The 27,553-nt window shown below is 37.5% G+C and overlaps 2 protein-coding genes across 3 annotated transcripts in view; both read left to right on the top strand.

The window, feature by feature from the left end:
* The window catches only part of LOC309481069 (uncharacterized protein), a 384,000-nt gene that overhangs the window by 227,273 nt on the left and 129,174 nt on the right, over positions 1 to 27,553 (top strand). Inside the window, 2 exon segments of the mRNA XM_082145806.1 lie at positions 14,146 to 14,319; positions 18,957 to 19,130. Of these exon segments, the coding sequence (XP_082001932.1) occupies positions 14,146 to 14,319; positions 18,957 to 19,130 (348 nt within the window).
* LOC309481084 (NLR family CARD domain-containing protein 3-like) overlaps positions 1 to 27,553 on the top strand; it is a 190,732-nt gene that overhangs the window by 128,339 nt on the left and 34,840 nt on the right. The window contains exons 5-8 of one of the 2 annotated variants that reach the window (XM_082145856.1): positions 9,680 to 9,805; positions 10,066 to 10,161; positions 10,358 to 12,085; positions 13,265 to 13,336. In XM_082145856.1, the coding sequence (XP_082001982.1) occupies positions 9,680 to 9,805; positions 10,066 to 10,161; positions 10,358 to 12,085; positions 13,265 to 13,336 (2,022 nt within the window). The remainder of the gene's footprint in view (positions 1 to 9,679; positions 9,806 to 10,065; positions 10,162 to 10,357; positions 12,086 to 13,264; positions 13,337 to 27,553) is intronic. The other variant, XM_082145855.1, reaches the window with a different exon arrangement.

Below are 27,553 nucleotides of genomic sequence, written 5' to 3'. Positions count from 1 at the left end.
ATTGTAACTATGCTTGTCAACTTCCTCCTATTCTTGACATTAAGATTACCATACCAACAGATAATAGAAAAACTTAAAACAGCTTCGATAAAACAGGTATAAAACATTTTCATAAAAGAAACATCCATGTTAAAAGTTCGAAGTTTCCTTAGAAAATACATACGCTGAAGAGCCTTTCCTCTAATGATATCAGTCTTTGCCTCAAATTGTAGTTTATCATCAAATACAGTCCCTAAATATTTATACTGTGTAACCACTTCTACCTGATGTCCCTTTATGGCAGAAGGCAACACAGGTACAGAGTTCTTCTTACGGAAATCAATGAACATCTCTTTTGTTTTCGAAGCATTAATATTTAAAAATGAAGCATCACACCATTGGATAAAATGATCTGTCACTGGACCAGAATCTGATTCAAACTCATTAAGAAGAGACACAATCACAGAGTCATCCGCAAATTTAACAATGTGTCTCCCATTAAAAATACTACGACAATCATCAGTATATAAAGAAAACAAAAGAGGGGACAAGACGCAACCCTGTGGGGTACCTGTGGAAGACAACAATACATTCGACAAGACTCCATTGACACGTACTCTTTGGGATCTATTGGTTAAAAAATCCACCAACCAACACACAATGTTTAAATCTAAATGAAAATTATCAATCAATTTCTTTGCCAAGATAAAAGGCTGAACACAATTAAAAGCAGAAGAAAAATCAATAAATAGCAAACGTACATGAGTTTTTTTGCCTTCCAAATGTCTTAAAATCATATTTAGTAGTAGGGTACAAGTGGCATCATCAACTCCTCTACCAGATCTATATGCAAACTGCATAGGATCAAGTGCTGACTGTGTTGAGGCTAAAATCGCCTTCCTTACTAGTTTTTCAAAAGATTTCATAACCAAAGAGGTTAATGCAACTGGCCTATAATCTTTAAGAGAAGTAGAATTATTTTTTTTCGCAATTGGCATCACAATGGCATCTTTCCATAGACGAGGGACTTTAGAAAGTTGTAATGATTCATTGAAAATAAATGAATAAATCTCTGAAAGCTGCTCTGCACAGTTCCTCAACAGCCTACCACCAATGTGATCAGGGCCTGGACTTTTCCCAACCTTAACCTGACCAAAACAACTACGTACATCAGCTTTATTCATTTGAAATTTAACAGGAGTATTTTGAATCACTGAATTCCCACAATAATCAGATAGTTCTTTTAAAAGATCATGATTATCAAAACGTGTATAAAATGAGTTAAAATCATCAGCTAATTCATGATCAGATTTCCCACCTAAAGTAATACATTTATTCTTCTGTTTAATTCCAATTATAGACTTCACTCCATCCCAGGCTACATGAGACTTCCCATTTGTAAACATAGTTTCTATCTTTTCCTTATACCGCAATTTTGCTAATTTCACCTCATTTCTAACTAGTTTGTTGGCCTCTTTGTACCGAATGCTATCGCCTTGTTTAAAATAAATATTCCTTAGGTTAATCGAGTTTTTGACATGTTTAGTGATCCAAGGCTTATTATTCGGAAAAACTATACAAGGTTTCTTTTGAATTACCAAGTCTTCACAAAATATAATATAATTAGTCACAGTTTCAGTAAGATCGTCTACGTCAGTACACTCGGATTTAAACAATTCCCAATCGGTACATTCAAAGCATCCCCTCAACTCTTGAATTGAGTCTTCAGACCACACAGGAACTAATCTCTTCTCTGTTTTTTCCCTTTTCAAGGTAGGTTTATAAACAGGGGCCAGATGAACAACATTATGATCAGAATGGCCCAAAGGGGCTCTCAAAGACGACTTATATGCCCCCTTAATAGACCCATAACACAAATCCAAACATTTTCCATATCTGGTAGGACAGTCCACATATTGATCAAAATGGTTAAGTGATGTCTTCATTTTACAATGATTAAAATCTCCCATCACAATGTTGGGTGCATCAGGAGAGATGCTTTGCAACCGGTGCACCACTTTACATAAAATGTCTGATGCATTTTCCACATTAGCCTTTGGGTGAATGTATACAACAGAAATGAATATTTGTGGGAACTCTCGGGGCAAGTAAAAGGGGCGAAGTGATATCGACAACAGTTCAATATCGGGACTGCACACAGATTCTCTCAGAATCACAGACTTGCACCAGCGCTGGTTAACATAGATGCATACGCCTCCACCCAAAGATTTTCCAGTCACAATGGCATCCCTATCCAACCGCACTGGAACACCAAAGCCCTCGATTTCCAGATCAGAGTCTAAGTCATGTTCTTTAAGCCAGGTCTCAGTCAAGGAAATAACACATGCATTCCTATAATCCGAGAGAAACCGAACATTTGCTTGTAATTCGTCCAGTTTATTCCTGAGAGACTGGCAGTTGGCTAAAATGATTGAAGGGAGTGGAATGCGATTCAATCCCTGTTTACGCAGTCTCTGACGCAGTCCCCCCTTCTTTCCCCGTTTCCTCACCTTCTGGCTAGTAGTCTTTTCTGTGCCCGCGGTGGAGAACTCAGTCCTTAAAATTTCTGCAGGCCAGTCGCGGACTTGATCCAACGCGCCGTAGTCAAAGACACGGAACTCCATAAGAAAGTCACGACTATAATGAAGCCGCTCTCTATTCCCACGCTGTCCTTTCACAAAATATCCAAAGAATAGGCAAACAATCAGATGGTTCACAAACGTGCGATATATCATCATGATGGTTCAGTGTAGACAATTGAGGGAAGAAAAAACTTTAAGTAAAAAAACAAACAAACAGCAAACAAACAACGTGTTACTACTTCTACGCTACTGCTTACTGGTCGCCACAGTGCAGCGCCCCCACTGATAGTTCCAGCGCTAAACCCCATTCATGTTCAGTGTTTCTGAAGTACGCTCGCTGGTAAGTTGAAGAAATTACTGCATTTTTGACATTTGAACGCATTAGCCGTCCTCTCATGAATTTAGTTGCAATTTATGTAGCCAACTTTAGTTCATGTTTATTGGCAGATAATAGTTAATTGCAGCTAGCTTACATGACCAACACTTCATTAACGTTAGCTACCAGTCAGAAATGTGTAAATTCAATACTGAGGTCATAGTTAAATGTGATGTTGCACTATATTGTATTCAGAGGTTTTTTTGTCAACCCTATTTACATATTATGGTCAGAATATTAGAAATACATCTGGATATAAAGCAAATAAGTACAGCAGCTGCACCCCCACAAATAAGATCTCACTGCTAAAACATGTAAATGAATGTAAAAAATCCTGAACATTATAGAAAAGCAGAATTTATGGCTGAGCTTTGTATATACGGTATCATAATGCAATAAAAATATAAAATTATATTTTCCATAATTTGCATAATTTGTTGGATGAGCAAAATAATCATCCAGCTTCTTCCATAATGTTAATGTGTAAGAATAACAATTTGGATAACAATAGTGGTTTGTATATATATATATATATTTGTTCTCATTTAATTTCAAATTATGTACAGGAGTACAGAGTCAAAATAACAGAAATCATGACAAATGTCCAAATAGGTATAAACTCACTTCTGTAATCTCAACCCCTGAAAATGTTTAGGAAACATAGGCTTTCAATGTGTATTTAATCTGTCCTTCAGTGTATTAACTTTAACACCGTTTCCTCTTTCTTTACCACTACCAGTTCTCTCCAACAGCATCAGGCATTGTTCAGGACCCGGTCTCCTCTGGGGCCGATGACACGCTCTGCTTCTGGCAGGGGAACGCTCTCACCCAAACATCCAAGTAACTACCATTACTTATAGTGTGGAGTTTGAATGCTTTTGTTATCAATATATGGCTGAGCGTTTGACTGATTCTCGATTCACCGCCAGGTCTCCAGATTATCCTGCAGCGTCGGTAGCAGAATGTAATGGCTACTGTGAACACTTGTATTCCTCTTCTGGCCTGCTTTCTGCCATCTTTCTCTCCCTGTAGGAAGTCCAACGAGTTTCTTTGAAGACAGATATCTCCATAGATAGAATATATAATTGGGGGCAATAAAGTGTATTTCTTTCATTCATTCATTCATTCATTCATTCATTCATTCATTCATTCATTCATTCATTCATTCATTCATTCATTCAATTAAATGTTTTGTTAAATGCAATTGGTTGCCTTGTATATTTTTTTACTGTTGAACAAACTTCTTTCTTGACTTAAACTGAGCAGCTTTAATTGATATTCACTTGTTGTGCAGGTTTATGAATGTATTTTAACATAACATTAGGATGTTAGTAATTATGACCATAGAAGCACAAGGAAAATATATACAGTAAATACTGTAAATGTATTATACCTTATGGGAGCAGTCCCCCTTCCCTCCAAAATTAAACGCACAAAAAATGTATTCAATTCAAAGGGATTTATTGACATAAATGTTTCAAGAACAATGTGTGTGTGTGTGTATATACACTACTCTCTATGGCTCTGATATATACCAACGTACCATCACGTCACATATGCAAATATAGTCTCAAATACAACAATTTCATTGGCTGCTGTGCTTGTTATGGTGCGTGTTGACACGGTCAAAATCACGCGTTTCGTTTAAAGACTTTTGACCCCGATCGCTTGCCATACTCTGTTTACGTCTCTCTCTCTCTCTCTCTCTCTCTCTCTCTTTCTCTCTCTCTTTCTCTCTCTCTCTCTCTCGTCACACATAGAAAGTGAAAGTAAGTTTTCCTGTCGCCATTTAAGCAGGAGAAATGCGAAATACGACACGGAATAAAACAGAACATCAAAGTGTTTATCAACCATTATAAAGGAATTTAAGTGTAGTTTTATGATGTTAAAGCTGGAGGATTTGAGATCCTGTATCTTGTAAAAGTTTGATCAAGGTGAGTGTTCATGTGTGACTTTCTCATATTAATATGAATCTCTGGAGGACATTTTACGTGATTGTTTGATATGAAATCTTAAATAAAGGTTTTTAATTTTTCACTTCAATGTTTCCTTTGTGTCTCGTGATGTTTGTGATTCTCCAGAAGTTTAGCTTATGTGTAAACATACATAGGTCAATTCACACAAACGTCAACAAACACGTTTTTTTTTATTTTTTTTTTTTTATCGGATCAGTGTGTGTCGATGTGGGTCGGGGTTTGTTTTCTTTTTCACCCGAACATCAACGGTCGACTTGTGTGTGTGAAAAGGCCCTGTGAGCTTGAGTTAACGCAGTCACATGATCCTTTTCTCCCACATTCCAGATATGTTCAGCTAAATTATGAAGGTTGTTTAATTTAATCATTTAATTTAGTGTGTGAATGTTTCTTCATTCAGAGTCAGTGGAGGAGATCAAACTCATCAGATTCTCCTGCAGCTTCATCATGGGTAATTCACAAGGATCCAGAGATGGAGATTGTTCTCCAGGATGCAGGTACTTTCAACAAACATTACATTACCATTACCCCCACACCCCCACCCCTCCCCACACACAAACACAAACAGATCAAAGACAGTTTACAGAAAAAATATGATTTTTTTGCCTATTTTTTTTTTTAACTAAAATGAAATATTCAGTAAAAAGATAATTGTTTCCTCAAAATACTTTTTGATGCAGGATAAATGTATTCACAGTAATCTAAAGGATTAAACTGAATCTGTTCTCTGTTCCAGTTCAGTCCAGCAGAAGAGCTCAAACCCAGAGTCCAGCTGTGTGTCTATGAAGAGTAACTGGTCTATGGATCTGCCAATGACGTTTAAGAATGGAGACAAACGGCCTGATCTCAGGTATATCACTTCTATAAAAGATGTGCTTATAGTGCAACACTTTTGAATTAGAATCATCATTTTTCTCAGTCAGTCAGTCTAATACTAGCATTGACATCAAGTAAATTGCTACTTGATGTCGGGTTTATGCTACTCTGAATAATGCCTGAACTTTGTTTTTTGAGCACTACTTGCGTTGTTTTTGCCTCTTCATGATGACTCGCTTAATTTTGTCCTAATCTGTAAGTCGCTTTGGATAAAAGCGTCTGCTAAATGACTAAATGTAAATGTAAATGTAAGCTGAGATCTTTTCCACCTTTATATAATGGAGTAGGTGTAAAACTGAGTGGATTTTTTTAACTGCTGGTTCAGGGCCGTATTTATCAAGCTTCTCATAGTGTCATTTTAGTCTTAAAGGTTTAGTTCACCCAAAAATGAAAATTCTGTCATTAATTACTCTCCCTCCAGGGTTTCCACGGGGTCTTAAAAAGTCTAAACTTCTGAACTTTAAATTTAAGGCCTTGAAAAGTCTTAAAAACGGCCAGATTTTCATCCTAGGTCTTAAATTTCATTTAGTCAGGTCTAAAAAAGTGTTTACCCTCGTTCATTTCCAGAAACACTGGACGCAGAAAGTTATTACAAAGTAGCAAGTTGTAGCCTACAAAGCGGAGCTCTAGGGCAGGGGTCTCCAACACGTCGCTCGCGTGCTACCAATAGCTCGTGGCTTGATATGAGCTAGCTCGCCAGAGGCCGTTCAAATGTTCAAATGTAGGCGCGTGGCAAGCGCGCTCATAATTGAAGCGACGCGCAAATCTTTTTTTACCAGGTGCAACAAGATGAAAAAAATCTAAACTTTTCAGAATGCCGCAAACGCACTGCAGGTCATGTGACAGAAACCATACAATCACCCCTTTCCATAACAACATTGAAAGCTCAGTCAACATGAAGGATGGGGGTGCACCCAAACACTACTAATAAATATAAGCTAATGTGTAAATGTCAGTAATTTATCTTTTTTGACTCATTTTATCTTTATCTTTGTATAAAACCTTTTTTGTCAAAACTTTATTTTAAAGGGATAGTTCACTTTGAAATAAAATTTTGGTATGTTTTAGCTTACCTCAAGGGCATCCAAGATGTAGGTGTCTTTTTTTCCGCAGTAGTTTCAATTTTGATATTTTTAGGTCAAACCGTTCTTGTCTGTCAGTCATATAATGCAGGTCTATGGTCACTGTCTCAAAGAGCATGCACAGAGTCCAAATTAAAACAATTCCCCATCGTCCAAATTAAACAATTCCCCATCGAAACCGTAGCCAAGGCGACATCTAGTGTATATATCTATACCCGCCCGCGCCCTCAGATCACTTGGACATGGCTGTGTTCAAGAGGTTACAACGATATAAATACTGTTCGTTTTCTCACACAAACCGCTCGTTTCGTGTCTTAGGCCATCAATGTGTACTTACGATGGGGAATTGTTTAATTTGGACGACGGGGAATTGTTTTAATTTGGACTCTGTGCATGCTCTTTGAGACAGTGACCATAGACCTGCATTATATGACTGACAGACAAGAACGGTTTGACCTAAAAATATCAAAATTGAAACTACTGCGGAAAAAAAGACACCTACATCTTGGATGCCCTTGAGGTAAGCTAAAACATACCAAAATTTTATTTCAAAGTGAACTATCCCTTTAACATGTAGATGTTAGTAGATAACATGTTGCAAGACACTCTTTTAAAATCTGGCCATCATTTTTAATGGTATTTTAATGTTTACGTAAACAAAAAGTGCATATTGATGCTAATCAATTTGCTAATTGCTGTTTTTCGACATAAAACTTGTTGAATTGACTTCATTCTGTAGTTTTAGTACTTTTTGAACAGGATTCTGTGATAACTAATTTTGGTCACTTTAATAATTTCCTCTCTAGTTATGATCAACTATGATCAACTAAAATCAACAATAATTGTGTTTTTACAGTATAATATGCAAAGTACAATTTTCTATTAAAAAAATATCTACCTCTCCCTCTCTCTCACACACACACATCAGATAATCCTAGATAGATAGAAAGATAGATAGATATACTCTAATGATCCCGAGGTAACTATCTATCTAACTTGGATAATGCGCCGTGTAGGTCTTAAATTTCAATCTTTATGGTCTTAAAATGTCTTAAAAAGGTCTTAAATTTGACTTACTGAAACCTGCAGAAACCCTGCCCTCATGTCGTTCCAAACCCGTAAGACTTTTGTTCATCTTCAGAACACAAATGAAGATATTTTTGATGAAACCTGAGAGCTTTCTGTCCCTCCACTGACTGCAACGTCATTGCAACTTTCAAGCCCCAGAAAGGTAGTAAAAATATTGTTAAAATAGTCCATGTGACTCCAGTGGTTGGTTTGATTCGTGGTTCATCATTGGTTGTTCGTTTAACGTTCTTTCTCAAGGTAGAAAAGTCAACAGCTTAAACGATGGCTCTTAGAAAGGCTCTTTTATTTTATCAAACTGCCAAAAAACCTTTTCAGACTGTGTGCAGCTGAACCAAGAAAAGCTTAAGATTGCATGGAGCTGATGAGCATGAATGGCAGAAGAAAAAGACTGCGATTAAAAATCAAAACATGCAAAAGAAAATTATTTTAATGCAAGCAATAAAAAACTGCACACATCAGCTGTGGAATAAAAGAAAATAAATGCACGATTAACTAGATTAAGGCATACTCCTGTCTTAATGTAAACCCTGTCCATCACCCACAAAGCTTTCACAAAGTTAACACAAGCAAATAATGAACTTTTGTGATTGCGAATAAGTGCAGAGTCCTGTGAGTGTAACTCTAGCGCTGCGTTAACATGTGATGTGAGTTTTACAGTATTGGGACTGAGCGCCAGAACTGCAGCTGATAGAATGTGATACTACCATATTTCTTCAAAAGCAGATCGTGGAGACATTAAATCATCCACGATCAAAAATCGTGATATCGCATAAGCACAAGTATAAAACGACTGTTATCATGTCTGAAAACAAACACAAGTAACGGAGTTTACAAAACTGTATCGCACGCGTGCTTCAGTGGGACATTTATTCATCACACAGACCAATCTTTTCGTAACTGTACAGCCCTGCAATGAGTATCACAATGTATTCTTTTGAAAATTATTTATTGAATGATTATTAGTGTTGAATGTAAACTCCTCTTAGGAATTTCACCTTTCAATGGGAATTTATCTGAGCATATTCTTAAATAAGGAAATCTATTCAGTGATTGGTCCATGCCTATGTCATCATCCAAAATCCCGTTTGTGGCACAGCAAAGTGTTGTGAATCATCTCTAAGACTGACACTTAAGATTTAGTCCTACACTTCACTTACATTACGACTGAGATGCTTGATAACTAACTTCTAAGCACAGCTTTGAGCCAAGAGTTGTTTTACTCTTAAGTCCATTCTTAGCAGTGTTCTTGTGAGTAATTCTCAGAGGCTTGATAAATACGGGTTCAGATTTGTTGAAAGCTTCACGGTGTCTGGTCAGAACAGTGATGTTTCACAGCAAGAGTAGTGTTACTAGAGTACAGTAAGGTGGTTTATCTTTAAAGCTCAGCTAAACATTGGTCTCTTTAGTCGGTCCTCCATTGTGCCTTTGAGAAGAGTCATGTGATCATGGTTGATGTTCATCTGAGTTGAATCATTCTATAATTCTATAGTTGATTTCAATTTGTTTGCTTTGAATTCCTAATTCCTAATATTACCGGTTTTCTCAGTCGCTTTGGTACAATTGTTGAATCATGCTTAACATTTTTAAACCAGTGAGTTAATTTCTCAAAATAATTGTAATCAAAGTTTGAAACACAGTGCAAAACAGTTACAGACATTAAAGCAAAAGTACACAACATTTATGTGGTCTTTTATAAGTCTGTATTCTTTATATTTTACTTAGTTTTAAACCCAGTTCAGTCCAGCAGAAGAGCTCAAACCCAGAGTCCAGCTGTGTGTCTATGAAGAGTAACTGGTCTATGGATGCACCACTAAACTTTAAGAGTGGAGACAAACGGCCTGATCTCAGGTATATCATTTCTATAAAAGATGTGCTTATTGTATTTTATTTGTATGAAATTGTTATTAATATACAGCAGTTTAATGAGTTACAATCTTGCTGGTTTCGGTCTATTAATGATCATCATTGTGCTCTTGTGTAAAGCTCTATGTGTTGTATTGTTAATACATTCACACACTGTAAAAGCTGTTGGTCTGTTACTCAGTTAATGACACAATTACATCAATATCAGTGTGTCTGATTCTTTACCCTCTTCATTCTGATTTAAGGTCAACTCTTCCATCCAGACCAGTTAAAAACAAAACTGTGTACAAGCCTGTGATTCAACCACAAGACTTTAATGAAAGCATGTTTCCTGGTTTCAGGTAAAATTCACGACTTTGTTGTTGTTGTTGTTTAATTTTAGGTGCTGCAATTCACATCACACATCACTCACACACATGATTAATGATTTACACATTTCAGAAACCTAATGATGTTCTGTGTCTCATAAATAGTTTTATTATTTATGGCTATTTACTTCTCTGACTTGTGTAATAATGTGGTATTTTAATCTTACAGCCATGACTCTAATCCTGCTGAAGTCCTCAACACATTGAGATCAAATCTGAGACAGAAGTTTGAGTGTTTGTATGAGGGAATATCAAAGCAGGGAAACCCAACACTCCTGAATGAGATCTACACAGAGCTCTACATCACAGAGAGTGGAAGTGGAGAGATCAATAATGAGCATGAGGTGAGACAGATCGAGACACAGTCCAGGAGAGCAGAAACAGAGGACACACCGATCAAATGCAGTGACATCTTTAGACCTTTACCTGGACAAGACAAACCCATCAGAACTGTGCTGACAAAGGGAGTCGCTGGCATTGGGAAAACAGTCTCTGTGCAGAAGCTCATCCTGGACTGGGCTGAAGGGAAAGAGAATCAGGACGTCCAGCTCATATTTCCACTCGCTTTCAGAGAGCTCAACTTGATGAAGGACAAAACACTCAGTCTTTCAGATCTTCTTCATCTCTTTTTCCCTGAAACTAAAGAAATGGACATATCCAGTGATGAGTATAAAGTGTTGTTCATCTTTGATGGTCTGGATGAGTGTCGTCTGACTCTGAACTTTAAGAGCGATGTGAGGTTGTGTGATATATCTGAATCAGCCTCAGTGGACGAGCTGCTGAAGAACCTCATTGTGGGGAATCTGCTTCCCTCGTCTCTCATCTGGATCACCTCCAGACCAGCAGCAGCGGATCTCGTCCCCTCTGAGTGTGTCCATCGAGTGACAGAGGTACGAGGCTTCAGTGACACACAGAAGCAGGAATACTTCAGGAAGAGAATCAGGGATCAGAGTCTGGCCCACAGGATCATCTCACACCTGAAGTCCTCAAGGAGCCTCTTTATTATGTGCCACATCCCAGTGTTCTGCTGGATCTCAGCCACTGTTCTAGAGGAGATGTTGAGTGAAGCAGAGAGAGGAGAGATTCCCAAGACTCTCACTCAGATGTACACACACTTCCTGCTCATTCAGACCAACATCAAACATGAGAAGGACTATGAGAAGAAAGTGAAAGATGAAGACATGATTGTCAAACTGGGGAAACTGGCTTATCTGCAGCTTGTGAAAGGCAACCTGATCTTCTATGAGGAAGACCTGAGCGAGTGTGGCATTGATGAGGCAGAAGCATCAGTTTACTCAGGATTGTGCACTCAGATCTTCAGAGAGGAGTTGGGCTTGTGTCAGGGGAAAGTCTTCAGCTTTGTTCATCTGAGCATTCAGGAACATCTAGCAGCTCTATATGTGCATCTCTCCTTTATCAACAATAACATCAATGTGTTTGACCAGATTACCAAACCAACTAATGGAGGCAGAGTTTCCCTATCGGATCTCCATCAGAGAGCTGTGGATGAGGCTTTACACAGTAAAAATGGGCATCTGGACCTTTTCCTTCGTTTCCTTCTGGGTCTGTCAGTGAAGTCTAACCAGAGTCTCTTACAAGAACTGAAGACACAGACAGCAAACAGCTCTCACAACAATAAGAGAACAGCTGACTATATTAAAGAAAAGATCAGTGAGAATCCCTCTCCAGATAAATACATCAATCTGTTTCACTGTCTGAATGAACTGGGTGATCTTTCTCTAGTGAACGAAGCTGAACCTCATACGAGCTCTGGAGGATTACGTGCTGTGAAACTCTCCTCGTCTCAGTGGTCAGCTTTAGTGTTTGTGTTGTTGTCCTCAGAGGAGACACTGCAGAGGTTTGACCTGTACAGATTAATTGGAGGCAGAACTGATCAGTAAGTAACACTGAGTGCAATCATTACAGTCTAAAACATTATGAACAAAGAGAAACTCAGAGATCAGAGGTGTTTAAATCACGGGGCACAGACTGATTTCTGGGATATTGTAGATCATTTGCGTGTGTTCCTCAAACCGTGGCTGTGTCCTAGTAAGACTGCATATCTCGACTGCCACGTCATCAAGCGCCACTGAAGGCCGTCTCAGTTTGAAGGATGTTTTGAAGACAGACTTCATTTTGTGTCTTTAATTCAGCTCATTTTGAAGGATGCATCAAGTATATCCTTCGTGTTCTTCAATCTCCCACAATCCTTTGCACACATTCTAATTAATGTAAAAGAACTGATGGAAAACGAGTCGGCACTGAGTTTATCTGAGTTCATTATGAAATGTAAGACACAGATAATGTATTTGGAGATGAAGGCATACATGTTATCTTTTGTTTCTGTGTAAATGAATCACTGAACACTAAACTGACAATAATGTAAGACACTGGGAGACACAGACGGCTGCCATTCACTGTTTGCATTCATAAAAAAGCCAGTTAATATAAAGATATTTAATAGGAAGTATTTTTCCTAAATTAAGTTTTAATATTATTATTATACAAGAAAAGAATTAAGAAAATAAATTAGATTAATGTCTCATCATCATTTTTCTTTATCACCAGTTGCTGGCAAAATGATGGACAATGATTCACATTTTGTGCGCATCATTTCCTGTGACAATAAAACTAAGTAAATTATTAAATGAACAAGTATGTAAATAAACAAGTAACAAGCAAACAAACTCGTGTGCTTAATTTCTACGAATAATTTGCTGATGCAGGTACAAAAAGACTTTTTTCTTGCCCCCCCGCCCAACTCGGGAGTTAAATGTCTCCATGGTGATAACCATAGCAACGGACAGGACAAACAAACCTGATGTGTCATAATAGTGTTGTAGTGTAAATGCAGACTAATAGCCCTGCCACAGCAACACTAACGAGAAGAAGAAAACACTAATCAGTGACGGCTGAATACGAGGCTTCTACAGTTATAGATATAAAACCACTTTCATTAAAACAATTATTTGAGGGTATTTAGGAAGGTATAATGTATTATTTACTTATGATATGAATTATTATTATTAGCATTAATAATTAACTTTAACTCTAAATCATTTTTATTTTCAATTAGTCCCACACAGAACACAGGAGATGAAGTTCTCCAGAAGCTGATGCCTGTGGTTACAGCAACTAGATGCGCTGAGTAAGTAACACTGAGAACAAGCATCACTGTTAAAACATTATAACAGTTCTTACTTAAACATTATAAATTAATGGTTTAACAAAAAATATGAGTCACACTTCAGCTCTTACCTATCTGACCTGATTTGTGATCTACTTAACCATTCTTTATGATATATGTGTGAGAAATTTATATTCAAATATATGCATTTGTAATAATAAACATGTATATTTAATGTATGTAATGTATTCAATGTATTCCATTTGATCAGTTTCATATAATCTTTCTCCCTCACATAGAGACATAATCTCTTACAATAACAGTTAAATTTACTGATATATTGAATTCATTGTTTAAAAAAAGAGATATTGCACAAATTAATCACAATCACACACAGAAACACACACACACACACACACACACACACACACACACACACACACACACACACACACACACACACACACACACACACACACGTTCCTTAAAATGTTTACAAATACATTAAGCTCACTCACACACTCACACACACACACACACACACACACACACACACACACACACACACACACACACACACACACACACACACACACACACACACACACACACACACACGTTGGGTTTACATGTTTTATTGGGACTTTTCATAGAAATGATTTTTATACTCTACAAACTCTATAATCAATCCCCTAATCCTAACTGATGAATTTTCACAATGTGAACTAATGAGTATTTGTATATATTTCATATTGACAGAATTATGTTATTTTTTAAGTGTCATGTTTATCTCTGGATATAGGCTTAATGTGTGTCATTGTTCTCTACAGGTTGAGTGAGTGTGGTGTGACAGATGAAGGTTGTGCTGCTCTGGCTTCAGCTCTGAGATCAAACCCCTCACACCTGAGAGAACTGGATCTGTCTGTGAATAATCTAGGAGACTCAGGAGTGAAGCTGTTCTCTGCTGTACTGGCGAATCCTCACTGTAAACTGGAGACACTGTGGTAAGATCATACGTTACTCTCACATGAAACTGTCACTAATGGCGTTTCCATTACAGATTTGCGCAAAACTTTTTTAATGAGCGTTTGGTGTAGATCTACTAGGCATAGAGATATCTGAACATCTTTGCCAAGCACAAACCAGTACAGAAGTAGCCCAGTGTTTCCTCTATGTTGATTAGTTAATGGCGGCCCGCCACGGCAAATTTGTTGCCGCCACGGTAACGTTAGGGCTCTAGGCTACAGTGCGACCATTTCACTCGCATTTGTGCCTAAATATGTCTGTGTGCGACCATGAAAAGATATTTAGGCGCACTTGTGCAACTGACCCGATCGAAGATTTTTTTTTGGCGGCCGCCAAAGCGAATTTTTGTCCCGCCAAAGTCTTATATGATGTTTTATTAACAAAGTTCGGGAGGAACACGTTCTAATGATCAAACAATCAAGTCATTCCAACCAGCTGTCAGCAATCAGTAATCAACAGGTCCACTCAATCAGCATGATTAAAGGCCTATAAATACTCACAGTCGACTCACCCATTATCCTTGACAGTTTTCAGCATCCCTCCACCACCCCATCTCCTCACACTTACCTGGTTATCTCTTACTAACCAAGAGATACGGGGGGAGTACTCTGGGTTCGGGCCCAATTTCCGAGCTCGGAGCCCTCCCCCCGGACAGCATGCCAAATACGCATAACTATTTATTCTCTGATCATTTGTAAGTGTGAACTCGTGAATTGACCGGTGTGTAATGTAGATAAACTGCTGCGCTTGTGACAGCTGGGCGCATGTTTAAAAGAACGAGAGAGAGAGAGAGAGAGAGAGAGAGCGTCCTCTGGTCGTGTGTGTGTGTGTGAGCACTCTCTTTGTGAAGCAAGGTTCCACGTTTTAATGAATGGTTAAACGACTGATCTTTCCAACACTGAACTCAAGCCGCCTTTCCACTGCGCACGACATTCGCATTCGATTGTCGCATTTCACCCCCTGGTGTCAGTCACACGGAACTTTGAAATTGGTCGTGATGCAACCGTTACCCTCGGCTATTCACAATGGTAAAATTAATGATTTTAATGAATGTAATGCATGCATGCATATATCCACACAAAACAAATGACCCTCAATACATCTTATATATAAAAAAACAGTCGATTTTATAGAGCTAATCAATATAAATATTGATTTAATATGATACAAATATTTTTTTCAGCCATAATTATTAATAACCGTCATTTTGCAGGAATAGCGTTTACATTAAAGTATTAAAATATTGGTAATTCTAGCTTCACGCTCATAGTTTTGATTAGAATACATCACATCCGGTCGACCGGTCGCATACGGTCTAGCCGCAGAAGTTCAGATATTTCAACGCATCCGAAGCTCAAATCGGATCCGAAATTTCCGCATACGCATATGATCGGAACTCCCCGCAGCTCCCGTACGTCTCTCCATAGGAAATGAATGACTTCCGGTCCGACGGCTGTCGTTTGTCGTTTGCAGTGGAAAGGCGGCTTCACGAGACGTCTGAATCGGTGTATAACAGATCGGTAACACTTTACAATAAGGTTCCATTTATTAAACTCTAGTTATAACTACATTAGTTAACATTAACTTTTAATAAACTGCACTTCTACAGAATGTATTAATCTTTGCTAATGTTCATTTCAACATTTAATAGCCTACATTATTGAAATCAAAAGTTGTATTTGTTAACATTTAGTTAATGCACTGTGAACTAACATGAACAAACAATAAACAGCTGTATTTTTATTAAGATTAATAAAGATGAATACATTCAGTAACATGTATTGCTCATGGTTCATGTTAGTAATAAACTAATGTTAAATCAAACCATATTGTAAAGTGTTTCAAAAAAATGATTTACAGAACACCTTAAAATAAGAACGTAAGGTGTGCTTACCCCCTTTAGTACAGCCTATATGGTTAGCAAGATTTAGCCTTAATAAACTACAGCATTTAAACTGAATGGTAGCCTATTCAATTGTAGATGGTAGAAAATAAGACTATTAGTTAAAATAAACTTTTTAATGCTACTTTTTCTCCCTGCTTTTTTATATTGATATGATTATATACCAAAATAATCTATTAAAGAAGGATTTTTATCTTACAAAGCTATGAAATCCATAGGTAAAATCACAGCTTTTTTTTTTTTTAAAGTGTAGGCCACCGAAGACCATTTTTGACCCAGGTAAAATCTTTGACCCAGGTGGTTGTTCGGACAGACCTGCCCCCCCACTGCTAAAGAAAATCCTAAAGGAAACACTGTAGCCTAATCAATAATTAAAGTGCAAGCTGAGAAACTGAAGTGGAGATGGAGAAAAGCTTCTTTATATGCCATTGCCTACATTTTAAACAGATGTCTGCCAATAGGCCTAAAACATTACATATATGGTTATTGTGACAGAGACTGGGACTCCAGGTTAATAAGATTCTGACTGAGTAGCAAGATATGAATTCAATTGTGATTCTGTGAGAATTCACAGATCCAGTTTCTCTTTTTAAATCTTCCCCTTAACATTTAAAGGAATCTACGTGTGTGTGTGTGTGTGTGTGTGTGTGTGTGTGTGTGTGTGTGTGTGTGTGTGTGTGTGTGTGTGTGTGTGTGTGTGTGTGTGTGTGTGTGTGTGTGTGTGTGTGTGTGTGTGTGTGTGTGTGTGTGTGCGCTCAAATATGGCTTCTGGAGAGCAAATGAAGGATAAAATATGAATTACTAAACAGACATTAATTAAGCAGTTCCCCATACTTTTAGAGTTACAACTAAAACCACTAGATGGCAGCAGCGTATAAGAGATGAACTGACAGCTAGTAAATCTTTGAACATGGAGTGCTAATGATAATAAATGTAATATGTCAGGCTCAAAAATTGAAGTGCTATAAAAGTTGTAGAAATGACAAATTCAATGTGCATTGTATTAAACAAATCTTTACTGATATGCAAATAGACAATAGACATCCAGCAAAAGAAAAATGCATTTTTTTTCTTTATATGCAGCCCAATGTTATCCAATGAGTTGTTTGCATTATTGAGGCATTTTATTATAATTGTATTACATTTTTGGTAACACTTTACAATAAGGTCTCATTTGTTAATGCATTAACTAACATGAACTAACAGAGAGCAATAGCCTTTATTAATGATAATAAAATATTAGTGTTCATGTTAGTTCACAGTGCATGTTAACAGATACAACTTTGGATCTTAAAAATATCTTATAAAATGTTGAGCTTAACATTAACTAAGATTAATAAATGCTGTAGAATATTGTTCATTAATTGTTGGTTCATGTTAAAGGAGAACTCTGGTCAATTTTAACATTGAGCTCATTTTTTTGTAAATGTGGAGTGCTGTCAGTACAGAGAACAACGACAGAAATCGGTGTTGCCTACACCATGTTATCCTCTTTATAAAATGTGCACCCTGTTGACTTCAATGGGGCAAGTTTTAAACCTGCTTTTAGCCTCTTAACATCCTTGATGTGTCATTACAAGTGCCCAGCCATTGTGAGTGTTTCCTTTCAGAGTGAACACGGTGAATCTGACTGCAGTAGATGTGGAAATTATGAATAAAAATGAAGTTAATTCGGCCAGCGCTCATACCTGTATTTACTTCCTGTTTTCGGTCGAAGACCACAGTAGTCGATTGTCGAGTTCACACGTGTGATCATAGGTAACTAAGCAACAGTGGAGAACTCGACAATCGACTACTGTGGTCTTCGACCGAAAACAGGAAGTAAATACAGGTATGAGCGCTGGCCGAATTAACATAATGTTTATTCATAATTTTCACATCTACTGCAGTCAGATTCACCATGTCAAACTGTGTGTGTGTGTGTGTGTGTGTGTGTGTGTGTGTGTGTGTGTGTGTGTGTGTGTGTGTGTGTGTGTGTAACAATCGTCTTTCTGAGGAGAGCTACGAGAATTTCTGTCTTCTCTGTCACTATCATCTTTATTGTCAGTGTCCTGAAGGGACGTAGATGTGTGACATTTGTATGAGATCAATACAAATTATATTACAATTATACTCGTCCCTCTCTCTCTCTCCTCTGTCTTGCTCTGCCGCACACACTATAATGAATACCCGTTCTTTATAGCGTTCTTCCTATAAGATTATTTTACAAAGTAAATACCAAAATCATCCAGGAAATTATGGAGTTCTGCTGGACCCTTAGAATCGTCCCAATCCTCCCCTTCTAACACACACACACACACACACACACACACACACACACACACACACACACACACACACACACACACACACACACACACACACACACACACACACACACACAAACACATACACACATTCCTTAAAATGTTTACAAATACATTAAGCACACACACACACACACACACACGCGCACACACACACACACACACACACACTCACACACACACACGCACACGTTGGGTTTACATGTTTTATGGGGACTTTCCATAGAAATAATGATTTTTATACTCTACAAACTCTATAATCAATCCCCTAATCCTAACTGATGAATTTTCACAATGTGAACTAATGAGTATTTGTATATATTTCATATTGACAGGATTATGTTATTTTTTAAGTGTCATGTTTATCTCTGGATATAGGCTTAATGTGTGTCATTGTTCTCTACAGGTTGGTGAGCTGTGATGTGACAGATGAAGGTTGTGTTGCTCTGGCTTCAGCTCTGAGATCAAACCCCTCACACCTGAGAGATCTGCATCTGTCTGGGAATAATCTAGGAGACTCAGGAGTGAAGCTGTTAGAGGATCTGAGGGATGATCCACATTATAAACTGGAGACACTGTGGTAAGAATAGTTTAACGATTTTCATCATCATATTTTTATTTAAAGTTCAAATGTCTGATTTACTCACTAGAAATATAAGTAAATTGTACCAGGTTCAGTAACACCACGTGTGTGTGTGTGTGCGTGTGTGTGCGTGTGTGTGTGTGTGTGTGTGTGTGTGTGTGTGTGTGTGTGTGTGTGTGTGTGTGTGTGTGTGTGTGTGTGTGTGTGTGTGTGTGTGTGTGTGTGTGTGTGTGTGTGTGTGTGGATATTTTGTCTGAGATCATCAGATAATGAGTCTTAAATTCAGCTTCAGTTTCTGTAGGTCTCTGAACTTTAAACTGTGTTTAATATGAGTGTAATTCTGCTCATACTGTTGTGACTTATTGTGAAAATAATATTAATGTTATTTCCAGCTTTTCCCCTTTAACTGTCTCTATAGGCATCTTTACACAGCGAGTTAAGGCTGCTCTAAAGCGGCTCTGTGTCTGCTCAAAGTTCTGTGGAAAGACACAATGCCGCATGAATGCAGACTTAAAATATGCCGGGTCTGACCCGCCTCAGCCCCTAGTGTCAAAGATGACTCTGATATTGTTTTGTTCAGTGTAAATGAACGCGATCTTGTGTCGCTCTAAACTACGCCGTTGTCATGACAACCAAACGCGCGGCGCGAGAATCAAGAAGCGGAAGACTAAACATATCGGCCATAATCCATATTGTTTTAGCCAAATTAAAAAATGTCAGCCAACAAGAGACAATAAAGTAAAAGTGTCCTGTACTCACATCGTGAAGAAACCACCAGAATAACAGAGTCGACGTGTGTAATCTTCCTCTGAAGAGACTGGCAGATCAACACGCTTCTACATTTCTCTCAGATACGCTAAATGCTTATTCACCCTCACTGTGTGATATTATATTCCAGAAATCATCTTCTTGAGGACGATATTTCACACACACACACACACACACACACACACACACACACACACACACACACACACACACACACACACACACACACACACACAGACACACACACACACACACACACACACACACACAGACACACACACACACACACACACACACACACACACACACACACACACACACAGACACACACACACACACACACACACACACACACACACAGACACACACACACACACACACACACACACACACACACACACACACACACACACACACACGACAGCAGAATTGTTCTTTCTGGCTCTTTGAAAAACATGAATGAATCCTGCGGTGATCGACCCGGTGTAATAATTCATAATATATTTGTAGCATTTGTTCCATCTGGAATAGTTTTATTTAGAAATATAAAATAGCTCTCAGTACCACAGAATTATGACAAACATCAGAGCGTGAGATCGCTATATCACACAGAGGAAATCTGAAATTCTGTGTTTTTATTTATCTTGAGTTTTATTTCTTTAATATTTAATTACTTTTAAATTCATTTTATAACACTTTGTTAAAACTGTAGTTTTAAAATAGTAATGTTCAAAGTATTATTTCCCACGATTTTAATAACTAATTCCTGTGTAAATGCATTTATGTTCTCGGCGTCAGAGAAGCAATAAACATTCTGTGTAAATGCACATTTTGTGATTTTATGCCGCTTCAGATTTGGTTTGTGTGTAAAGACGCCTTATGTGTGTGATAATCTGAGATCTGGGTTGTTATTAACTGATATTAAATGTGTAGTGAGTGTAATGGTCATTTCTGCTGGTTCTGGATCAGCTGTCCGGTGTGTGAAAGTGACCTTTCATGTGCTTTTGAGTTTGTAAAGTGACTTTGAGCATCAGAGAGAAGCGATATGATCATGCTTGAGAATGAATTAATATAGATTATCTAGTTAGTTTTCTAATGAAAAGATGTGACAGATGTAATATCTCATACTGCATATGTGACTGTGTGTGTGTTTTATTTTAGGTTATAGATGACAGTGTGATCTTGTGCTGATCATCTGATGGTGAATAAGGATCCACTACAGAGACTCAGTCAACAGAATCAACAGAGACTGAAGATACAGTGACTTCACTGTTAGAAATGAAGACTTCATTTAGATTTCAGCGATCCTCTGACAGACCTGATGAGGCGGCAGTGAAACACCTTTTATTTCACAGCAAATTACAGTTTCTCATTCATAGATTAATCATTTTATGTGTATAAACGTGTATAAAGTTTTGTCACAGAGTAAATAAAGAGCCTGAATATCTCTGTGTTTGTGTTGTACCAGCAGAGGGAGACAAAGACTGATGAAATATTCATTTTTCATAATTATGAGAAGAAGAAGAAACAGTTCAAGCTCACTTTTGGAAAACAATGGAAGCTCAAGTTTATACATCATGTTTTTAATAATGGTTGCATTACATGTGTATTAATGTATTAAAGGGGTCATATGATGTGTTTTCATGTTTTCTTTTTCTTTAGTGTGTTATGTAGATGTTTTTGCATGTATAAGATCTACAAACTTACAAAGCTCAAAGTCTCCTACAAAAGATTTTGGTGCTCGAGCCCCTTTTTCAAAATGAATCAGAAGTAAATTTCGTTTAGTGGCTGAAATTATATTTTTTTTTTACTTGTAAAACTACATTTTCCAAAATATGGGCAAAAATGTTACACTAAACCAACCATGTACAATTATCCATGTTATCCCTATAAATGACATTTAAAAATGTGGGTCTTTTATAAAGTGAATTTTACATAAAAAGCTGTTTTTGTATAAAAACCTATTTAAAAAAAAAACTTTTTCAAATGTATTTATATAACTTTAAAATGTAGCATAAATAATGCACAAATGTAGAGTAAAAACATTAATAAACAGAGTAGCCTAAAATTACATTTGTAAAAAAAAATTTCAAAAAATATTATTCTGTTTCAAAATTGCATGTTATATTCTGGGGTCCCTGGAGACCCAAATACAACGAGTGTTGGCCCAAATGAAGATAATCAGAGGGTTAAGGGATACAATTATTGACTACAGGGGGACTTTAAGTAAATATTTCAGGTCAAAGGGGTTGCGTCACCGGGACTTTTATTTTGAAGTGCTGTCAGCCGCGGCTTCCGGTTGTGTGAAAGCATGCTCGTCATTGAGCGCAGCTGTTTATGGTGTTCTTCAGGTTTATTCGTACGACCAGCACACTTTTAAATACTTCATCTTTTACACGAAACAAGCCCTTTAAGAGTGTCATCATGTGTAAATAGTGATGAGGCTTCCTGAACCACTGAGACCTCGCAGCCCATTGCTTCTCCCAAAGGTTCATTACTTTTTTTTTATTTTTTTTATTTTTTTATTAAACAAACTCATGTACAAACAATATGGCTTACATCTTTTTTCAACATTCCACTGGAGCAGGTGCAACAACAACAACAACAACAAAAATATATATATATAATAAAAAAATAAATTAAAAATAATAATAATTATAATTAAAATAAGTAAATAATAAAATGAAATTATAGCTAGGACTTTGATCGCATAGTATATTTTTCAAATAAATAAAGAAGTTTCATAGCTTGTTTACTTTCCATTATGTTAAGGGCTTTGGTGAAAGAAAGAAACTCGTTATGAAATACATAGAACCTAGGTTTCACTTTCATATATTTACATTTGTGAATGTAAAATTTTGCAAGAATAATTATAATATTTACCAGGAAGTCCCACTCATTATTGTCCAATACAACTCCATAAACAATGTCATTCTGAGAAAAAGGTTCAATACGGATCTTTGTGTGCAGCCAGTCGTGGATATCAGTCCAGAGAACTTCAGAGTGCATACATTGAACAAATAAATGAACAGAAGTTTCAGGATCATCACAAAATACACATTTGTTCGTTTCAAAACCACATCTCTGTCGCAATAGTTCACCAGATGGATACACACCATTTAAAACCTTGAAATGGATTTCTTTCACTTTTGGATTTATGGGAAATTTTAAGTATTTAGAGCGTAATGAATATATAGTATCTTTGGTGAAAATGTGTTTAATTGAGTTTCGAAAAGACAATAAAGGGTGTGTAATATTATCAAGCATCTTTCTAATCGTTTTATTAGGAATTTTCATACTCTTGAAATCACAGTTTCCAACTAATAGATGTGGAAGATTAGGGGAAATTTGAGTTGAGTTCAAAACAATCTCTTGAATCAAATTTAATGTAGGAATGGGAATGGCACTCATTATGGAAGCGAAGGAATTGCGATCAACTAAAAAATCATATTTAAGACAAAAAATTCCGTATGTCATCACACGCCCATTTCCATCAGTCAAATGAATTAAGGACCAAATACCTTTATCCATCCAGTCCTTTTTATATAAGGATTTGTTTTTAACTGTAATGTATCTGTTGTTCCAAATCGGCGTGTTATGCGGGATGAAATTATGGTTGTACAAAAGTTTCCAATATAAAAGGACTTGCTGATGAAATAGGGACAATTTGACCGGAAGTTTCTGGATATTAAAATCACATTTTAACAGGAAGTCAATACCTCCAAACTTTTTGAAGATTTCACTGGGGATATGATACCAAAAGCTCTTATTGTTAAGGAAAGATTTCAACCAGTTAATTTTCAGTGTTCCATTAATGAAATCAAAGTCAATAGCCTGTAGGCCTTCTTTGTATTCTTTGGTCATTTCTGTTCTTTTAATATAGTGGATTTTCTTTTTCCAAATATAATCAAAGTTGATTTGGTTGACCTTTTTGATGGCTCTGTTAGGGATGGCCAACGAATACGCCGGGTAGATCTGGATATACTTTCCATCTTAGTAAGAAAGACCCGCCCAAGTAAACTGATGTCTCTCAATAACCAGGAGTTAAGATTAGTTTGACATTCGGTTATTATTCTCCACACATTCAAATTTTCACTTTCAGCTGGGTTTCTGGATATGTGAATTCCTAAGTATTTGACAACAGATCTTATAGGAATGTTGTATGCTTCTGTTAAGTCACTTTGATGAATTGGCATTAATTCACATTTGTTCAAATTAAGTTTAAGCCCAGAGGCACTCGAGAACGTATTAATTGCTTGTATTATCTTAGGAGTCTCAGTTAGGTGTTTCATAAAGATGGTCGTGTCATCTGCAAGCTGGCTAATGACAACAGGTATCCCCATAACATTCAATGGAGCAATGTCTGAATTTTTTATAAAAATAGAAAGCATTTCTGTGGCAATTATAAAGAGAAAAGGAGAGATAGGACACCCTTGTTTGACCCCCCGTTTAATAGCAAATCTTGGTGACGTACCACTTGGTAACGAAATGGAGCTATTTGAATTATCATAAAGAGACTCTATGGCTCGAGATTTGTTCCCAAAGCCTAAAAGTTTTAAACACTGAAAAATAAAAGGGTGTTCAATAGAGTCAAAGGCTTTATAAAAGTCTAGAAATAAAATAAAACCATCATCCTCTATTAAATGATTATAATCTAGGAGATCGATCACCAAACGGATGTTATTGTGGATTGATCTGTCTTTCATAAATCCGGATTGGGAGTCACTTATAAATATAAATATACTTTTTAATCTATTAACATAAGCAAGGGTTACAATTTTATAATCAGTATTCAATAACGTGATAGGTCTAAGGTTATCCAATATTTTGGAGTCTTTACCGGGTTTTGGGATTAAAGTAATAATGCCTTGTTTCATAGTGGGCGGAAAAGATAAATTATCGGTTGCTTCCTTTAACATGAGAATGAACGGATTTTTTAATAGATCCCAAAAGTGTCGGTAGAAATTGGAAGTAAGGCCATCACAGCCGGGAGATTTATTTAAAGACAGGTTTTCTACAGCTCTGTCTAGTTCAAGAAGAGTGATATCAGCTTCACGTAACTCTACAAATTCGTCATCAATACAGGGTATAAGATCCTTAATATGGTTGAAAAAAGAGTCTGAATCAATCGCAGAGAAGGTAGACGAGTATAGCTTACTGTAAAAAGAAGTCAATTCCTTTTTGATCAAGGTTGGATCTGTACATAGTTGGTTTTGAATTAATAAAGTTTTAATTGAATTTCTCTCTTGCCGTCTTTTTTCTAATCGGCAGAAATAAGCTGTGCTTCTTTCACCATCTTCAGTCCATTTAGCTCTGGATCTTCTGCTTTTTTGAGATAAATCTCATCAAGTTGTGTTTGTAGAGTTAGTAATTTCTGTTTATCATTATCATTTGGTAATGCCTTATTACAATGAATGTTTATTTCTTTAATTAAATTAAGTTCTGCTAGTTTGTTATTTTTGTGAAATGATTTCCCAAAATGAATGGAGAATTCTCGAAATTTGAATTTTAGAAACTCCCACTTTGAAACATAAGACATTATAGCGTTGTCAGTCATCACTTCAGTAATTAGAGATTTAATGCCATCACAATATGCTTGACAATTTAATAAAGATGAATTGAATTTCCAATAGCCCTTATTTCTGCAGGAGGCTTAAAGGCCAACTTGATGACCGAGTGATCAGACAGAGGAGCTGCTGACATACAGCAGTCTGAGACAGAACACATCATTGAAGCAGAAATTAGCCAGAAGTCAATCCTGGATTTGAATGTACTATTCGGTTTGAACCAGGTGTATTGTCTAACACTGGGGTGTACAAGGCGCCAGGGATCTACTAAGTTATGATTGCCACAGAAATTAGATAAGGCAGGGTTATGAGAGCTATGTTGACACTTAGAGGGGTATCTATCCAGATGTTCATCATAAACCATATTGCAGCGCCGGCGGTATGGGGGGGCATTAGGGGGCAATGCCCCCCCAAATGTCTTTTATGCCCCCCCAAATTGAATTCTGATATAATTTACAAAATAATATCAGTTTAATTTACATTTTAGTGAGAAATAATAAAAATATGTCTACAAACTGCTCATTAGCTGAAAATATAATAAAGCTTAGCCAACATAAAACCACAGTGAGGAAACCCCCCTGCCGCCCCCCCAATCACTTGCACATTAAAACATGAATGAAATGACTTTCAGTTGGCGCAATATTCCTGGCTGCATTCAAAACAAAGCAAACAGATGAAAACTGTCCAAAAATGGACATTAGAAAATGGTTCAAAACCACAGTTTCTCCTTCCACGTTGATTAACGATTCTGCTGACCCCATACAACAAGACAACGACAACAGCCCGGCTAACATTTGTGACTCCGTGGCCGGCGGCGGCGGCGTGGCCGCTAACATCGCAGCTTCCCAAGCTAGCACCTGTAGCTCCAGCTCCACTACATTTGGACCAGACCTTCCTACACTTCAAGGTCCACCTGAGGATCTCGGTGACGAAAAGCCCAACCAGGTGAAACTGGACAAGTATCCAAGCCGCCTTTATAATGGGAAAAAACGCTCATTTGTGAGTACATGGTACCATGGAAGAGACTGGCTGGAATACTCTGTGAACACAGACAGCGCTTTTTGTTTTCCTTGTAGGAAATTTCGGTCAGCGACAGCATATACCAATGTTGATTCAGTTTTTATCACAAAGGGATATTGCAACTGGAAGCATGCAAACGAATCTAACAAAGGCTTCCATAAACATGCCACTTCCAAAGAGCACCTGACATGCGTTGCTGCTTGGAGGGAACGAGGGAAACGCACAGAGACGGACACAGAGATTTCCAAATTGATTAACACAGAGCAGCTTTCAAGGAACCGATACTACATGTCTGCCATTATTGACATTTTGGAGTTTCTGGCAACAAATCAACTACCTTTGAGAGGAAAGCTAGATGCCTTTGATAGTATGTCAGAGGGGGGGAGTGGACTGTTCCTTTCTCTATTTGAATACACCCTCCGAAAAGACCAGCAGCTGGTTAAAGTCGTGAAAACAATACCTCGCAACGCAACATACACAAGTCACGAAATACAAAACGAACTACTTGAGGCAATGAGCAGTGTCATAACGGATGCTATTGTACGTGACATAGGCTCGCAGTGGTTCACGATCAAAGTTGACGGGACTCGTGACTCCACTGGGTGTGAGAACATTTCAATAGTCATCCAGTTCATATCAGAGGACAGTTGTAAGGTGACAGAACGTCTGCTTACCATGGCCACTGCAGAAGCTGGGGACGCAGGGACACTCACTGACACCATATTACAAGAACTTCAAAAAGCGGGGCTCAGCAGTGCAAAGATATTGAGTCAGTGCTATGACGGTGCATCCCTCATGTCTGGGAAACACGGAGGAGTCCAAAAACTGCTACAGGATAGACTTGGCAGAGAAATCCCTTACATCCACTGCTTTAACCACCAGCTGCACCTTGTGGTCGTTCATGCTCTGTCGGCTGAAGAAGCAATTGGTGACTTCTTTAATGTGTGTGGCATGCTTTATAATTTCCTGAGAAAGCCCACCGTTTCCACTCACTATAAAGGTGATACCCTGAAGCGCCTCCTTGACCAACGCTGGACAGGCCATCTAGCAACGGTCTCTGTGATC

Source organism: Leuciscus leuciscus (assembly GCF_965113295.1).
Source record: "Leuciscus leuciscus genome assembly, chromosome: 18".
Lineage (NCBI taxonomy): Eukaryota > Metazoa > Chordata > Actinopteri > Cypriniformes > Leuciscidae > Leuciscus > Leuciscus leuciscus.
The sequence above is the reverse complement of the archived record's forward strand: the minus strand, read 5'-3'. Positions and strand labels throughout refer to the sequence as shown.